We start from the raw sequence: 15,500 nt of genomic DNA, 5'->3' as shown, positions 1-15,500 counted from the left end.
AGGCCTTATTGATTTAAACTGCATTTACTTCATCACTAATCACCCTTTTGGCAGGTAGCTGCAGTGTTCAGGTGGCACTTTGTATGTGTCAGGTTTGTGACTTGTGGTCTTTTGTGAAGAACATTTTGTCTCACCTAAATTCCTATTACTTTTTTGTCCTACCTGAAGCTCTGCTTACAGTTTTGCATATTTCCACCTCCTACCCCTAAACATGCTGAATTTAGTTTGCTCACTGGCTGCTAAATACTTTTCCTTCCTTGCTGTGAGGTTGGTTTTTTTGGTTTTGTTACATGGAGTACTTCTCTGTCCTGAAATATCTAGCTTCTTCCTGTGTAAAACAAAACTAGTAACTGAAATGTCGCATTTGGAAATATCAAGGACTTTTTTTGATTTGTCTTCAGAGTTGCATTGTCATCGTTAGAAGCTTAAGACTTGGTTTTATTCCAAGTTTTACTAATATTGAAAAAGCATATTTGTTAAATTTCATATATCAAATGCTCTCCACATGGCAGGGAAAACCATGTAAATCTGGTCATTATGCCACTGTTTCCTCATGGGTTTCAGGAATCTAATGAGTCTAGTAAGATTCGCATCATGGATAGAGGACTTCTTCACATAAGAATAAAACTTGTGTAAGTGGTTATCATGTGTGTAATTAAAAGGGTTTTGATTCAGATTTAAATGCTTTTTTTATTGTGGTAAAGTTACATACCATAAAACCTACCATTTTAACTATTTTTAAATGTACAGTTCTGCAGTATTAAATACATTGATAGTGTTGTGCAAGTATCACCACCATCCATCTCCATAACACTTCTCATCTTGTAGAACTGAAACTCTGTACTTTAAAGACCAACTCCCCATACCCCCTTTCTCCCAGCTCTTGGCAACCACCATTCTACTTTCTGTTTCTGTGAATTTGACTAATCTAAGTACTGCAAAGAAGTAGGATCATACAATATTCGTCTTTTTTTTTTTTTTTTGACTGACTCATTTCATTTAGCATAATGTCCTCAAGGTTCATCCATGTTGTAGCATGTCAGAATTTCCTTCCTTTTTCAAGCTGAATAATATTCTATTGTATGTATATATCACATTTTGCTTATCCATTCATGTGTTGATGGACACTTGGGTTGCTTCCACATTTTAGTGAATGTGAATAATGCTACTGTGAAAAATGAGTGTACTCTTCAAGACCCTGCATGCAATTCTTTGAGTACTCAATTAGATTTGCCGAATATATAGTAATTCCATTTTAAATTTTTTGAGGAACCACAGTACTGGTTTTCATAGTGGCTGTACCATTTTACATTCCCACCAACCATGCATAAGTGTTCCAATTTCTCCATATTCTTGCCAACTCTTGCTATTTCCTATTTTTTTTAGGGGTGGGGTTTGATATTAATAGTAGCCATCCCCATAAGTGTAGGGCAGCATCTCATTTTAGCTTTGATTTGCATTTTCCTAATCAGGCATCATTTCATGTACATATTGACCATTTATATATCTTTTTTGGAAAAATGTCTATTCAAGTCCTTTGCTCATTTTCAAGTTGACTTTTTTAAAACTGAATTTAGGAGTTCTCTATGTATTTTGTATATTAATCCGTTATCTGTTAAGTAATCTTGAATGTTCTCTCCCATTCTCTTGGTTGCTTTTCTACTCTGTTCTTAGTGTTTTTTTTTTTTTTTTTTTTTTTTTTTTTTTTTTAAAGCAGAGCCTTGTTCTGTCACCCAGGCTGGAATGCAGTGGTATGATCTTGGCTCACTGCAACCTCCATCTCCCGGGTTCAAGCGATTCTTCTGCCTCAGGCTCCTGAGTAGCTGGGACTACAGGCACATGCCACCATGCCCTGCTAATTTCTTAGTGTCTTTTGGTGCACAAAATTTTTAAAATTTTTCTGCAGTCCAATTTGACTATTTTTTCTTTTATTACTTGTGTTTTTGGTATCATATCCAAGAAATCATTGCCAAATCCAATGTCATAAAGCTTTTGCTCTGTGTTTTCTTCCGAGAGATGTATCGTTTTAGGTCTTACATTAAGGACTTTGCTCAATTTTGAGTTAATTTTTGTATATGCTGTTAGTTAAGGATTCAACTTCGTTTTTTTGTATGTAAATATTGTTTCCCTGTATAGCATTTGTTGAAAGGCTGTCCTTTCCTCATTGAATGGTCTTGGCATTCTTGCCAAAAATCATTTGACTGTATATATGAGGTTTTTTTCCCCTAGGGTTTCTTTTCTATTCCACTGGTCTACATATTTGTCTTTGTGCCAGCACCACAGTGTTTTAATTTCTGTAGCTTCTAAGTAAGTTTTGAAATTAGGAAGTCCAGGTTTCTTCTTCTTTTTCAAGATTGTACTGGCTATTTTGGGTCTGTTTAGATTGCGTATGAATTTTAGGATAATCTCTCTGCAAAAAATGTCATTGGAATTTTGATGGTGGTTGCATTGAATTTGTAGATTGCTTTAGGTATAATAGTATTGACATCTTAACAGTAGTAAGTCTTCCAATCTATGCACATAGGATGTATTTCCATTCATTTATGTGTTTCTATTAATTACAGTTTATTAATTTATTTCAGCAATGTTTTATAGTGTTCATTATATAAATTTTTCACCCTTTGGTTAATTCCTGATTTTTTCAATGTAAATAGAATTATTTTTATACTTTCCTTTTGAGTTTGTTCACTGTTAGTGTAGAGAAATGCAACTGACTTGGTCATAGTATATAGTCCTATAAATACGCTGCTGAATTCAGTTTGTTAGTGTTTTGAGGATTTTTACAGCAGTGTTCATAAGGTATATTGGTCTGTAGTTATCTTACACTGCCTGTGTCTGGTTTTGGTATCAGGGCAATGCTGGCCTCATAGAAAAACTTAGGACGTTTTCTTCCTTCTTCCAGAATTTTTTGGAAAATTTTTTTTTTAAATATGTTTAATAGAATTGACCAGTGAAGCCATCAGGTCTAGGGTTTTTCTTTCTTGGGAGATTTTCAAATACTTATTTAATCTTTTTACTAGTTACAGATCTATTTGGCTTTTCTATGTTTTTGTGATTTAGTGTTGATAGGCTTTATGTTTCCAGGAATTTGTACATTTCATCTATGTTATACAACTTGGTGTTGTACAATTATTCACTGTACTCTATTGTAATAATTTATTTCTCTAGAACCAATTGTAATGTAACTTTCATTTCTGAAATGTAGTCATTTGAGTCTTCTCTATTTTTTTCTTAGGGAAGAAAATCTTTAGTCACCTGGCTAAAGATTTGTCATTTTTGATGATGTTTTCAAAGAATCTACTTAGTTTTGGTATTTTTTTTCTATTCTCTGTTTTATCTCTGCTCTAATATTTATGTTTACTTTCTTCTCCTAGCTTTGGTTTAGTTTGTTCTTTGTTTTCTAGATCCTTAAGCTGTAAAATTAAGCTGTTGTATTGACATCTTTCTTGTTTTTTACTGTAAGCATTTATAAATATAAATTTCTTTTTTATTATTGCTATTCCTGCATCCTGTCAATTGTATTTCATATGTTGTATTTTCATTTTCATTAATCTTTAAGTAATTTTCTAATTTCCTTTGAGATTTCTTTTTTGATCCATTAGTTTTTAAAGAATGTTGGTTTACACAAATGTGTGAATTTTCCCTTTTTAAGTTACTGATTTCTAACTTCATCAATATTTAGTTAGAGAAGATACTTTGTATGATAATTTCTACTTAAATCTGCTGAGACTTAATTGGCAACCTAATATATGGTTTGTCCTGGAAAATGTCCCATATGTATTTGAGAAGAGTGTGTATGTTGCTGTTTTGGGGTAGAGTGTTCCGTTTATGTCTGTTAGATCTAGTTGGTTGATTGTGTTAAGTCTTTTATTTCCTTATTTCTGTCTGGTTGTTCTATCAATTATTGAGAATAGGCTATTGAAGTCTTCAGCTATTGTAGAACTGCATGTTTTTGCCTTAAATTCTGTCAGTTTTTGCTTCATATATTTTGATAGTCTGTAATTAGGTTTATAAATGTTTATAATGGTTATATCTTCTTACTATATTGAGCCTTTTATTAATATATAACGTCCTCTGTCTCATAATCATTTTTGATTTAAATTCTATTTTTTTCTGATATTAGTATAGCTACCTCTACTCTTTTTTTGCTACTATTTGTGGGAAATATCTTTTTCCAGCCTTTTACTTTCACTCTGTTTTTGCCTTTGAATCGATTTGTGCTTTTGTGGACAGTATATAATTGCATCATGAATTTTAATTTATTGTTTTAGTCTCTGTCTTTTGGTTGGAGAGTTTAACCCATTTACATTTAAAGTAATTGCTGATAAGAAGTGACTTATTTCAGAAATTTTGTTACTTGTTTTCTATATGCTTTTTTTTTTGCCCCCCATATTCTACATTACTGTATTATTTTGTGTTTAGTTGTCTTTTTATAGTGAAATATTTAAATTCCTTTCTCATTCTCCAATGGTGTACATTCTGTAGCATTTTTCTTTGTGCTTACCATAGGAATTATATTTAACATTCTAAAGTTTTAACTCTCTAACTTGAATTTATATCAGTTTAACTTCAATAAAATACAAAACCTCCACTCCTTTAATGGCTCTGTCCCTACCATTTCTGGTTGTTGATATCACAAAATTACATCTTTATGCACTTTGTGCTCAAAATAATGAACTAATAATTCTTTTAAATGCATTAGCTTCTTAAATTATGTAGAAAACAAAATGTGGATTTACAAATCAAAGTTAACAGTAATACTAGCTTTTAGACTAGTAATTTGTTTTAAAAATCTTTTAATGTCTTAAATTATGTAGAAAACAAAAATTACAGTTAGAAATCATTGTCTTGTTGCAATACTACTAATTTTTATAATTGCCTAAGCATTATCTTTATTGAGATATTAATTTCTTCATATGCCTTGTAGTTACTGTCTAATGTCCTTTCATTTTTAACATGCAGGACTTTCTAAAGCATTTCTTGCATGACAGGCTTGATGGTACTGAAATCCTGTAGCTTTTGTTTATCTGACAATGTCTTAATTTTTCCTTCACTTATGAAGGACAGTTTTGTGAGATATGGAATTCTTGGTTGAAAACAAACAGTTTTGTTTGTTTGTTTTTAGCACTTTGAATTAATCCACTGCCTTCTGGCCTCCGAAGTTTCTGATGAGAAATCTGTGGATAATCTTATTGAGGATCTTGTATGTGATGAGTTACTCCTCTCACTACTTTTAAGATTCTCTCTGTCTTTTGAAAGTTTGATTCTAATGTGTCGTGGTATAGGTCTCTTTGAGTTCCTCTCACTTGGAGTTTGTTGAGCTTCTTGGATGTTTATATTCATGTCTTTCATCAAATTTGAGATGTTTTCTGCTCTTATTTCTTTAAATATTCTCTGCTCTTTTCTCTCTTTCTTCTTTCAGAACTCCCACAATACCTAAGTTAGTGCATTTGATTGTATTCTATGGGCTCTGTTCACTTCTCTTCAATCTTTTTTCATTCTATTCTTCAGATGATAATTTTTATTGTCCTATCTTGATGTTTGCTAATTTTTTTCTTCTCCCTGCTCATATCTGCCTTTGAATCTCTCTAGTGAATTTTTCATTTCAGGTATACTTTTCAGCTCAATAATTTCTTACTCATTTTTTAATTAGTTTTTATATCTCTATTGATATTGCCAGTTTGTTTATACATCATTTTTTTCTTGACTTTCTCTATATTTTTTGTAAGTTATTTGAGCTTCTTTAAGACAGTTATTTTTAAAAGTTTTTTTCTTAATATATCTACCATTAAGTCTTTTTCAGGGACAGTTTCTGTTGATTTATTTTTTTTTCTTTGAATGGGCCATATTTTCTTCTCTGTTTGTATGCTTTGTGATTTTTGATGTTGTTGTTGAAAACTGGGCATTTGAGTTTAATGATGTGGTGACTCTGGAAATCAGATTGTTCCTCTTTTCCAGGGTTTGCTGGGTTTTGATGTTGTTATTGTTTTGTTTTTTAAATTATTGTAGGCAGTGTCTATCCTAAGGATCAGCTTGGGTATTAATTTAAGATCTCCTCAAATTAAGCTTTTCTAGGCCTGCACCTTTACATGAGCATGCATGGTCACTTTATAATTTTTTCAATACATGCATTTGATTTTGAATGTCTTAGTCCTAATGTTTGCCTTTAGAAAGGGCAGCAAGAGAAAAATGAAGGCAGTTGAGGGGGAAGACTGCTGGCTCTTTAAATTCCCTGGAATTTAAGTCAGCAAGAGTGGGAGGAGCTTGAAAAATTGGAGGAGGTGCAAGAACAATGCTCATCCACCTCTTTGTACCTCTTTGATTAGAGGAAGTAATCAGCTATCAAGAGCATAGATTCCTGATACTTGGTAGGTGGGTCCTTTTTACACACCCTGTCTCCCACCAGGTGCGTGCAAGCTACTTCAGGAACAGGTACAGGGATGTCTGCCACAGTGCCAGGTAGCTACGGTACTAAGAACTGTAATTGACTGAAATTAACCACAAGTTACCATCCAACACTTCCCTTGGAAGTTGCAACCTTTCCATAGACTCCAGAGTTACAAAATAGTTATATCAGACAGATAACTGCCAGTGTAGTCATGTAGGTGGGAGATTCCTGGTGCTTCCTACTCTGCAGTCTTCCCAGAATTCTCCTTAAGTGCATTTTGTAAGTTGGGAGCCCTGAAAATAGGGACTGAGGAGAATGGCCTACAGTGGATTTCACATCATCTAAAGTAGAGGTTTTAGAGACTTTATGCAGCAGTTACAAGAACTCATTACATATACTGGGGTGTTTTCTTTCTTCCCTGGTAGATTTCAATACCATTCCAGTAGTGCTGACTAACTTAGAATGGTTCGTAGTCTAATTGAGTTTAAATCTACTAAGGAAGAATGTATTCATTCTTTCAGGATATTGCATATTTAAAAAATTTCCCGTTCGTTTTGAGGGATGGAGGACAGAAGTGGATGGGGAAAACTTTTGACTGTTAGGCTTCATCTTCACGCTTGTACTGACTTTTGCTTTTGCATAATCCAGCCATTTGTAAAATGAGGCAGTTACTTTTAAGCCAGAGATTTGTAACCTCTGGTTCTTATGGCAGTTGTGAAACCTGGGATTCCTATGTGAAGTTTTGCATATGTATACATTCCTTGGAGGTCAAGGCCTATTGCTTTCAGTGGATAATGGAGATCTCCTATCACCAGTTCTTTCCTCTCCCCAACTTGCCACAGGGATTAAAAACCAAAGTTTTGGGTATTCCATTTCAATGCCAAATTGTTTGAGTGAATGCTATATTCTAAAGATCTACAGAGGCTTTTGACATATAATATTACTTCTCAGAAAACTTTCATGGATTATTAGCAAGATCTGTCTCCTATAGAGAATGATGTAGCACACACATGTTTAAAGAAAAATAGAAGTTTGTTCTTTTGTATTTATGAAATACCTCTTCACTACTCTATTTTCTCAAAGTCTTGTCTCACTTGTATGAGTGTTGTTTTTCCTTAATCTTTTTAAAAAAATTTATTACAAGTTTTATTTATTTACCACTTGTCTCCCTGTGTGTATTTATGATGTCTTTTTCTCCAGTGACTTATCACTTCTAACTAACAAATACAAACCTGAGGCTAGGATCCAGCTCTTTAGAATTCCCTTGCAGCGCTACATATGGCATTTTATAAACAGCGAGTGCCTAATAAATGTCATAAGCCAGCGGACTCATGGCAGAAGTAGTAGTCTGTGGAAAACTTCCCATCGTGATTTGTTTACTCATTTTTATTGCATCTGCCTCTTATTACTAACTGATGGGTATGATTTGAGGAATATAAATGTTATTTTGTGACTCTTGGATGGTTACTGTGTAAATATAAGTTAATTGAAAAATCCTCTTTAATTCTTTAAGAGAGTAATCAAGGCAGTGATTTCATTTATTAGACTGCTCTGTTTTTTGGGGTTTTTGAGTGGAACCTTTATCTATTATTATTATTTAATTTTTCAGCAAGGGAGATAAATCTGCAGGACATCAAGGAGGATTTAGAATTGGATCCAGAGGACAACAGCACCCTTTTTATGGGTATCCTCATTAAAGGTCTGGCCAAACTGAAGAAGATCCCAGAGACAGTTAAGGCAATCATAGAGCGCTTAGAGCAGGAGCTGAAGCAAATTGTGAAGAGGTCTACAACCCAGGTGGCAGACAGTGGCTATCAGCGTGGGGAGAACCTTACTGTGGAGAACCAACCAAGGTAGGTGGGAGTGTAGTTTGTATTTTTCACAACTCTATGGTACATTTCTACGGCAGGGTGTAAGTGACTTATCTTCTGTTGGTGTTTTCTTGAACTTAGGATACTATAGCCCACATGGGCCACGTGCATTGGCTAATGCCTGTAATTCTAGCACTTTGGGAGGCTAAGCCTCGTGGATCTCTTGAGTTCAGGATTTCGAGACCAGCCTGTACGGGTAGTGAAACCCTGTCTATACTAAAAATACAAAAATTAGCTGGGCATGGTAGTGCATGCCTGTAAACCCAGCTACTCAGGAGGCTGTGGCAGGAGAATCACCTGAATGCGGGAGGTGGAAGTTGCAGTGAGCCAAGACCACGCCACTGCACTCCAGCCTGGGTGAAAGAGCGAGATTCCATCTTAGAAAAAAAAAAAAAAAAGAATACTATAGCTTATACAGACTTAGATTGGTAAAAACAGCTTGACTAGGCATAATTCAGCTGTCTGTTTTCTCATGTTGTTGAAAAATTTTAAAACATGTTGTCATTGAGTGAAAAATATGGACATATTTATAATAAAGATTGTTGATATTTAGACATATTTAAAGAATAAATAAATTGAATGAAATGATGTAGCAGCTATTATACACATACTAAATACTAAACAATGTTCAAGGCAATTTATGTATGTTATCTCACTTAATTCTTACCACAACTCTATGGGTTAGTTATTAGCATCCATATATTACAGTTAGGAGAACTGGAGCTCAGAGATTGAATAATATAGCAAGCTCTTAGAAGAGGTGGCTTGTCTTGGTGTTGAATACTAGTCCATTTGATTCTAAAATCCATGGTTTTGCCTCTGTCTGATGCTTTCTTCTTTAATGTGTAATGATATTTTCCAATAGACAAATCAATCTAAGGAGGTTTTTACTGAAAACAATAAATAAGATTTGAATTGCATAATTCTTATTTCATATGGAGAGTACTGAAATTGAATTCAGATTCTAATTTTGTGACTATCATATACTAGGAGATCCTGCATGATAAACTAGAAGGAATCATAATCTTGTAGATATGTTATTAAGGAAATATCTACTCTTAATACTTAGGGCTTAAATTTTTTTTAAATAAGATAAAATTAAGGAGAAATAATAATAACTCATTTAGTATAGAGTTCTCTAGACTTATTTAAATTTTTCGGAAAAATTAATATATTCTATATTTCTGTATTCTTTTGCATATCTAACATTGATTTCATTTAACATTTCAAAAATGATTTCCTTGTGAACTTGATTCAAAAGTACTATGACTGGTGAAAGGAAATACCCTCTATCCTTCTCCTGCCGCAGAATGTTCTAAAGTAAATATTTGGCCAGTTGTGGTGGTTCATGCCTGTAATCCCAGCACATTGGGAGGCCAAGGTGGGTGGATTGCTTGCGGTCAGGAGTTTGAGATCTGCCTGGCCAACATAGCGAAACGTCTACTCTATTAAAAATACAAAAATTAGCTGGGTGTGGTGGCGCATGCCTATAGTCTCAGCTACTTGGGAGGCTGAGGCACAAGAATTGCTTAAACTGGGAAGACGAGTGTTGCAGCGAGCCGAGATCACACCACTGCTGCACTCCAACCTAGTTGACAGAGCCAAACTTCGTCTAAAAAACAAAACAACAACAAAATCCCCCCCAAAAAACCCAAAGTGTGTTTTTAATGGGTTTTGGGACCTGACTTTGTATCCCCGCTTCGTGATTTGCAAAAATTAATACTTGTCTTACATAAGAGTTGCTTGCTTGCTTTAGGTATGGTTATATGGTTGTGGTGCTTAGTGGAATAGCACCATTAAGTACTATAACATTCATGCATGTGTATATGAATACATGTTTTGTATCAGTGTCTGCCTCAATTCCATGTTCTTTGATCACTTACATCATGATCCAGAGAAGCTGAAGAATGGTTCTTTGAACTTTGCCTTCTTTCTTGGCGTGGTACCTGGATTTTTGTGAAGACGTTTTGACTCCTTACTGATGAATACTCTAAAATTCTGGTTTGCCCTTAGCCCTGTTGCTGCAGGTTCCTAGATGAATACAGTGAACTTTCCTAGGGAAATAACATTACTGTAGTATATATTGGAAATAAAACAAAAGGGCGTGGATCAATAGCTTTTCTGTAGATCTCATTATAGTACCTTTAAAAGCACTGTGTCTTTCATAGGATTTTCATCTTTGTTTTTTCACCTTGTCTAAACCCCTTACAGAATTCACGAGTGGAAATTATAGCACTAGAAATATAATAGAAATTCAGCACACTGCCCTGGGAAATACTAAATGTTTCTCTATGAGGAATGAGTCAGCAGCAGGAATTTTTCCCTGTTAAGTTTTTTTTTGTTGTCAGTAGTTTAGAAAGCTTTTGTAGGCAGGATATATTGGACACTAACAAGTGAATGAGCTGTTTGCCTTGGCTTTATGTCTGTAACATAATCCCATTTTGTAAAACATACAAATTCAAAATTTGGGACCCAAACTGTTTATTTCTCATAATAGTACAGAGAAAGCAAATATTTGAAGTAAACCACTTGGTTAGAAGACCAAAGATTAAATTTTGGGGCTGGGATTCCAAATGAGTGATAATGTTGAGCTCATCTCAAAATTATCAGATGGTGGTTGTGTGCTATCAGATGCTTTAAAACTTTTCAGGAATTCTCTTGAATTAAGCACAATCATTAAAAAATGATAAACATTGTTGCTTCTAGAGGATCGGAATTTTAGTAGTAATATTGTAAAATTGTCACTTGAAGCTTGTGGTGCATTAACTTAGGAAGGTATTAGAGGCATTTATTTCAGAGAGAAGTAAAATCACAGTACTTGGCATTATTATTATTGTTTACCATTCAAGGAATTTTATGGCTACAGATATATAAATTTATTTTTTTGAAGAAAGTTGGAACATAGGCCAAAAAATTCATGAATTCTTGTTCCCCAACATGTATATTTTTTCCCCCCATCCTCCACTGAAATAGCCCCTTCCAAAACATTAGCTATTCTGAGACAGGATACTGTAACTTTCCCTAAAAGTTTCATCATCTTATTAAATACATTCTGGTTGTGATGCATTGCAGGCTTGTTTTCATTTGTTTTTATGTAAAGAGAATTAATGTGTGCTATTTTGCTAGAAATGTAGTAGGAAACAAGCTAGTGAATTCTTTCTTGCTTTTAATTCCTATGGAGTCAGGATACTTTCCCAGACAGTTTTAAAAAAATCACTGTGATGACCTACTTATTATTTTATTTTATTTTGTTTTTGATCTCCCAAACTATCTGTTGTCTATTTTTAGGAGAAATATTTTATCTTTTCTGTTCATTCATAATCTTTCAGTGTCTATAAGCCTCCACTTACTATTAAAGGAAAATATTCAACTACAGTTATTGCCAGCTTGATAAACATTAGGGTAACACGTGCCTTGCTAATTTACCAGAACCACCTGCTACCCATTATTTCTCTAGAAAGACAGGCAGCATCTTCAACTTCAGATGGTGACTGTGGCCTGAAGCCTCTGAATTTCAGAATCAGTTTCTTCAACTTCTGCTGCCTAATTGTTGATTCTTTCCCAAAATCTAATTCATGAGTATTTTTATATTATTTTTGTTTGAAAGAAGCTGCAAGGAGTTCTGTAATATTTAACAAATAAGAAAAGCATAAGGAAGAGGTGGAAGAAAAACTTCTCAGAGATGTGATATCTTGTCAAGAATATAGAAGAAAAGAATGTGGAAGAAGAGAAATTGGTATGTGTGAGGAAAATGGGCCTAAATGTGAAGGCAAAAATTAATTGCATGAAGAGATGGTGGAGATCAGCTTCACTTACATAGAGCAGATTAAATGTCAGATATGAAAAGCAGAGAACTTTGTGTGTTTTGGGCTTGTTGTGATATTAAGAAAGATTCATGGAAAACATGGGAGAGAAATATATTTTAATGCTAAAAGTAGTTGTGTTTGGTTAGTAAAGTTGTAGTCTTTTTTTTTTTTCCTCCCATTTATTTATTTTATTGCATTTTAGGTTATGGGGTACATGTGAAGAACATGCAAGATTGTTGCATAGGTACACACGTGGCAGTGTGATTTGCTGCCTTCCCCCCATCACCTACATCTGGAATCTCTCCCCTTGCTATCTCTCCCCAGCTCCGCACCCCCCACCGTCCCTCCCCTATATCCCTCCAACTGACCCCAGCGTGTAGTGCTCCCCTCCCTGTGTCCATGTGTTCTCATCGTTCAACATCCGCCTATGAGTGAGACCATGCAGTGTTTGATCTTCTGCTCTTCTGTCAGTTTGCTGAGAATGATGGTTTCCAGGTTCATCCATGTCCCTACAAAGGACCCAAACTCATCGCTTTTGATGGCTGCATAATATTCCATGGTGTATATGTGCCACATTTTCCCTGTCCAGTCTATCATCGATGGGCATTTGGGTTGGTTCCAGGTCTTTGCTATTGTAAACAGTGCTGCAATGAACATTCGTGTGCACATGTCCTTATAGTAGAACGATTTATAATCCTTTGGATATATACCCAGTAGTGGGATTGCTGGGTCAAACGGAATTTCTATTTGAATTCAACCACAATGGTTGAACTAATTTACACTCCCACCAACAGTGTAACAGTGTCCTATTTCTCCACATCCTCTCCAGCATCTGTTGTCTCCAGATTTTTTAATGATCGTCATTCTGACTGGTGTGAGATGGTATCTCAATGTTGTTTTGATTTGCATTTCTCTGATGACCAGTGATGATGAGCATTTTTTCATATGTTTGTTGGCCTCATGGATGTCTTCTTTTGTAAAGTATCTGTTCATATCCTTTGCCCACTTTTGAATGGGCTTGTTAGTTTTTTTCTTGTAAATCTGTTTTAGTTCTTTGTAAATTCTGGATATCAACCCTTTGTCAGATGGGTAAACTGCAAAAATTTTTTCCCATTCTGTTGGTTGCCGATTCACTCTAATGATTGTTTCTTTTGCTGTGCAGAAGCTGTGGAGTTTGATTAGGTCCCATTTGTCTATTTTGGCTTTTGTTGTCAGTGCTTTTGGTGTTTTGGTCATGAAGTCCTTGCCTACACCTATGTCCTGAATGGTTTTGCCTAGATTTTCTTCTAGGGTTTTTATGGTGTTAGGTCTTATGTTTAAGTCTTTAACCCATCTGGAGTTAATTTTAGTGTAAGGTGTCAGGAAGGGATCCAGTTTCTGCTTTCTGCACATGGCTAGCCAGTTTTCCCAACACCATTTATTAAACATGGGGAAAGGGAATCCTTTTCCCATTGCTTGTTTTTGTCTGGTTTGTCAAAGATCAGATGATTGTAGATATGTTGCGTTGCGTCTGAGACCTCTGTTCTGTTCCATTGGTCTATATCTCTGTTTTGGTACCAGTACCATGCTGTTTTGATTACTGTAGCCTTGTAGTACAGTTTGAAGTCCGGTAGTGTGATGCCTCCCGCTTTGTTCTTTTTTTCTTAGAATTGACTTGGCTATGCGGGCTCTCTTTTGGTTCCATATGAAGTTTACGGTGGTTTTTTCCAGTTCTGTGAAGAAGGTCATTGGTAGCTTGATGGAGATAGCATTGAATCTGTAAATTACTTTGGGCAGTATGGCCATTTTCATGATATTGATTCTTCCTAACCATGAACATGGAATGTTTCTCCATCTGTTTCTGTCCTCTCTTATTTCGTTGAGCAGTGGCTTGTAGCTCTCCTTGAAGAGGTCCTTTACGTTCCTTGTTAGTTGTATTCCCAGGTATTTTATTCTCTTTGTGGCAATTGTGAATGGAAGTTTGTTCTTGATTTGGCCCTCTTTAAGTCTGTTATTGGTGTATAGGAATGCATGTGATTTTTGCAGACTGATTTTGTATCCTGAGACTTTGCTGAAGTTGTTTATCAGTTTCAGGAGATTTGGGGCTGAGACGATGGGGTCTTCTAGATATACAATTATGTCATCTGCAAATAGAGACAGTTTGACTTCCTCCTTTCCTATTTGAATGTCCTGTATTTCTTTTTCTTGCCTGATTGCTCTGGCTAGAACTTCTAGTACTGTATTGAATAGGAGTGGTGAGAGAGGGCATCCTTGTCTAATGCCACATTTCAAGGGGAATGCTTCCAGTTTTTGCCCATTCAGTATGATATTGGCTGTTGGTTTTTCGTAAATAGCTTTTATTATTTTGAGATACGTTCTGTCAATCACTAGCTTATTGAGGGTTTTTAGCGTAAAGGGCTGTTGAATTTTGTCAAAGGCCTTCTCTGCATCAATTGAGATAATCATGTTGTTTTTGTCTTTGGTTCTGTTTATGAGGTGAATTACGTTTATAGACTTGCGTATATTGAACTAGCCTTGCATCCCTGGGATGAAGCCTACCTGATCACGGTGGATAAGCTTTTTGATGTGCTGTTGCAATCGGCTTGTCAGTATTTTATTGAAGATTTTTGCATCTATGTTCATCATGGATATTGGCCTGAAGTTTTCTTTTCTTGTTGAGTCTCTGCCGGGTTTTGGAATCAGGATGATGTTGGTCTCATAGAATGATTTGGGAAATATTCTCTCTTTTTGTATTGTTTGGAATAGTTTCAGAAGGAATGGTACCAGCTCCTCTTTGTATGTCTGGTAGAATTCGGCTGTGAACCCGTCTGTACCTGGGCTTTTTTTGGGTGTTAAGCTCTTAATTGCTGCCTCAACTTCAGACCTTGTTACGGGTCTGTTCAGGGTTTCGGCTTCTTCCTGGTTTAGGTTGGGAGGAGGCAAGTGTCCAGGAATTTATCCATTTCTTCCAGTTTTACTATTTTATGTGCATAGAGTTGTTTGTAATAATCTCTGATGATGGTTTGAATTTCTGTGGAATCTGTGGTGATATCCCCTTTATCGTTTTTTATTGCATCAATTTGTTTATTCTCTCTTTTCTTTTTTATTAATCTGGCTAGTGGTCTGTCTATTTTGTTGACCTTTTCAAAATACCAGCTCCTGGATTTATTAATTTTTTGTCTCTATCTCCTTCAGTTCTGTTCTGATCTTAGCTATTTCTTGTCTTCTGCTAGACTTTGAGTTTTTTTGATCTTGCTCCTCCAACTCTTTCAGTTTTGACAATAGGGTGTCAATTTTTGATCTCTCCTTGCTTCTCATGTGGGCACTTATTGCTATATATTTTCCTCTAGAGACTGCTTTAAATGTGTCCCAGAGATTCTGGTATGTTGTGTCTTCATTCTCGTTGGTTTCAAAGAACATCTTTATTTCTGTCTTCATTTCATTGTTTATCCAGTC

At 35.3% G+C, this 15,500-nt stretch overlaps 1 protein-coding gene across 4 annotated transcripts in view; it reads left to right on the top strand.

Moving 5' to 3' along the window:
• EXOC4 (exocyst complex component 4) overlaps nucleotides 1-15,500 on the top strand; it is an 805,456-nt gene that overhangs the window by 90,844 nt on the left and 699,112 nt on the right. For 3 of the 4 annotated variants that reach the window (XM_032275643.1, XM_032275645.1, XM_032275646.1), the window contains exon 6: nucleotides 7,998-8,241. In XM_032275643.1, the coding sequence (XP_032131534.1) occupies nucleotides 7,998-8,241 (244 nt within the window). The remainder of the gene's footprint in view (nucleotides 1-7,997; nucleotides 8,242-15,500) is intronic. The other variant, XM_032275644.1, reaches the window with a different exon arrangement.

This window comes from Sapajus apella, unplaced genomic scaffold, assembly GCF_009761245.1.
Source record: "Sapajus apella isolate SASKATOON/1434 unplaced genomic scaffold, GSC_monkey_1.0 scaffold7, whole genome shotgun sequence".
NCBI classification, from domain to species: domain Eukaryota; kingdom Metazoa; phylum Chordata; class Mammalia; order Primates; family Cebidae; genus Sapajus; species Sapajus apella.
The sequence above is the reverse complement of the archived record's forward strand: the minus strand, read 5'-3'. Positions and strand labels throughout refer to the sequence as shown.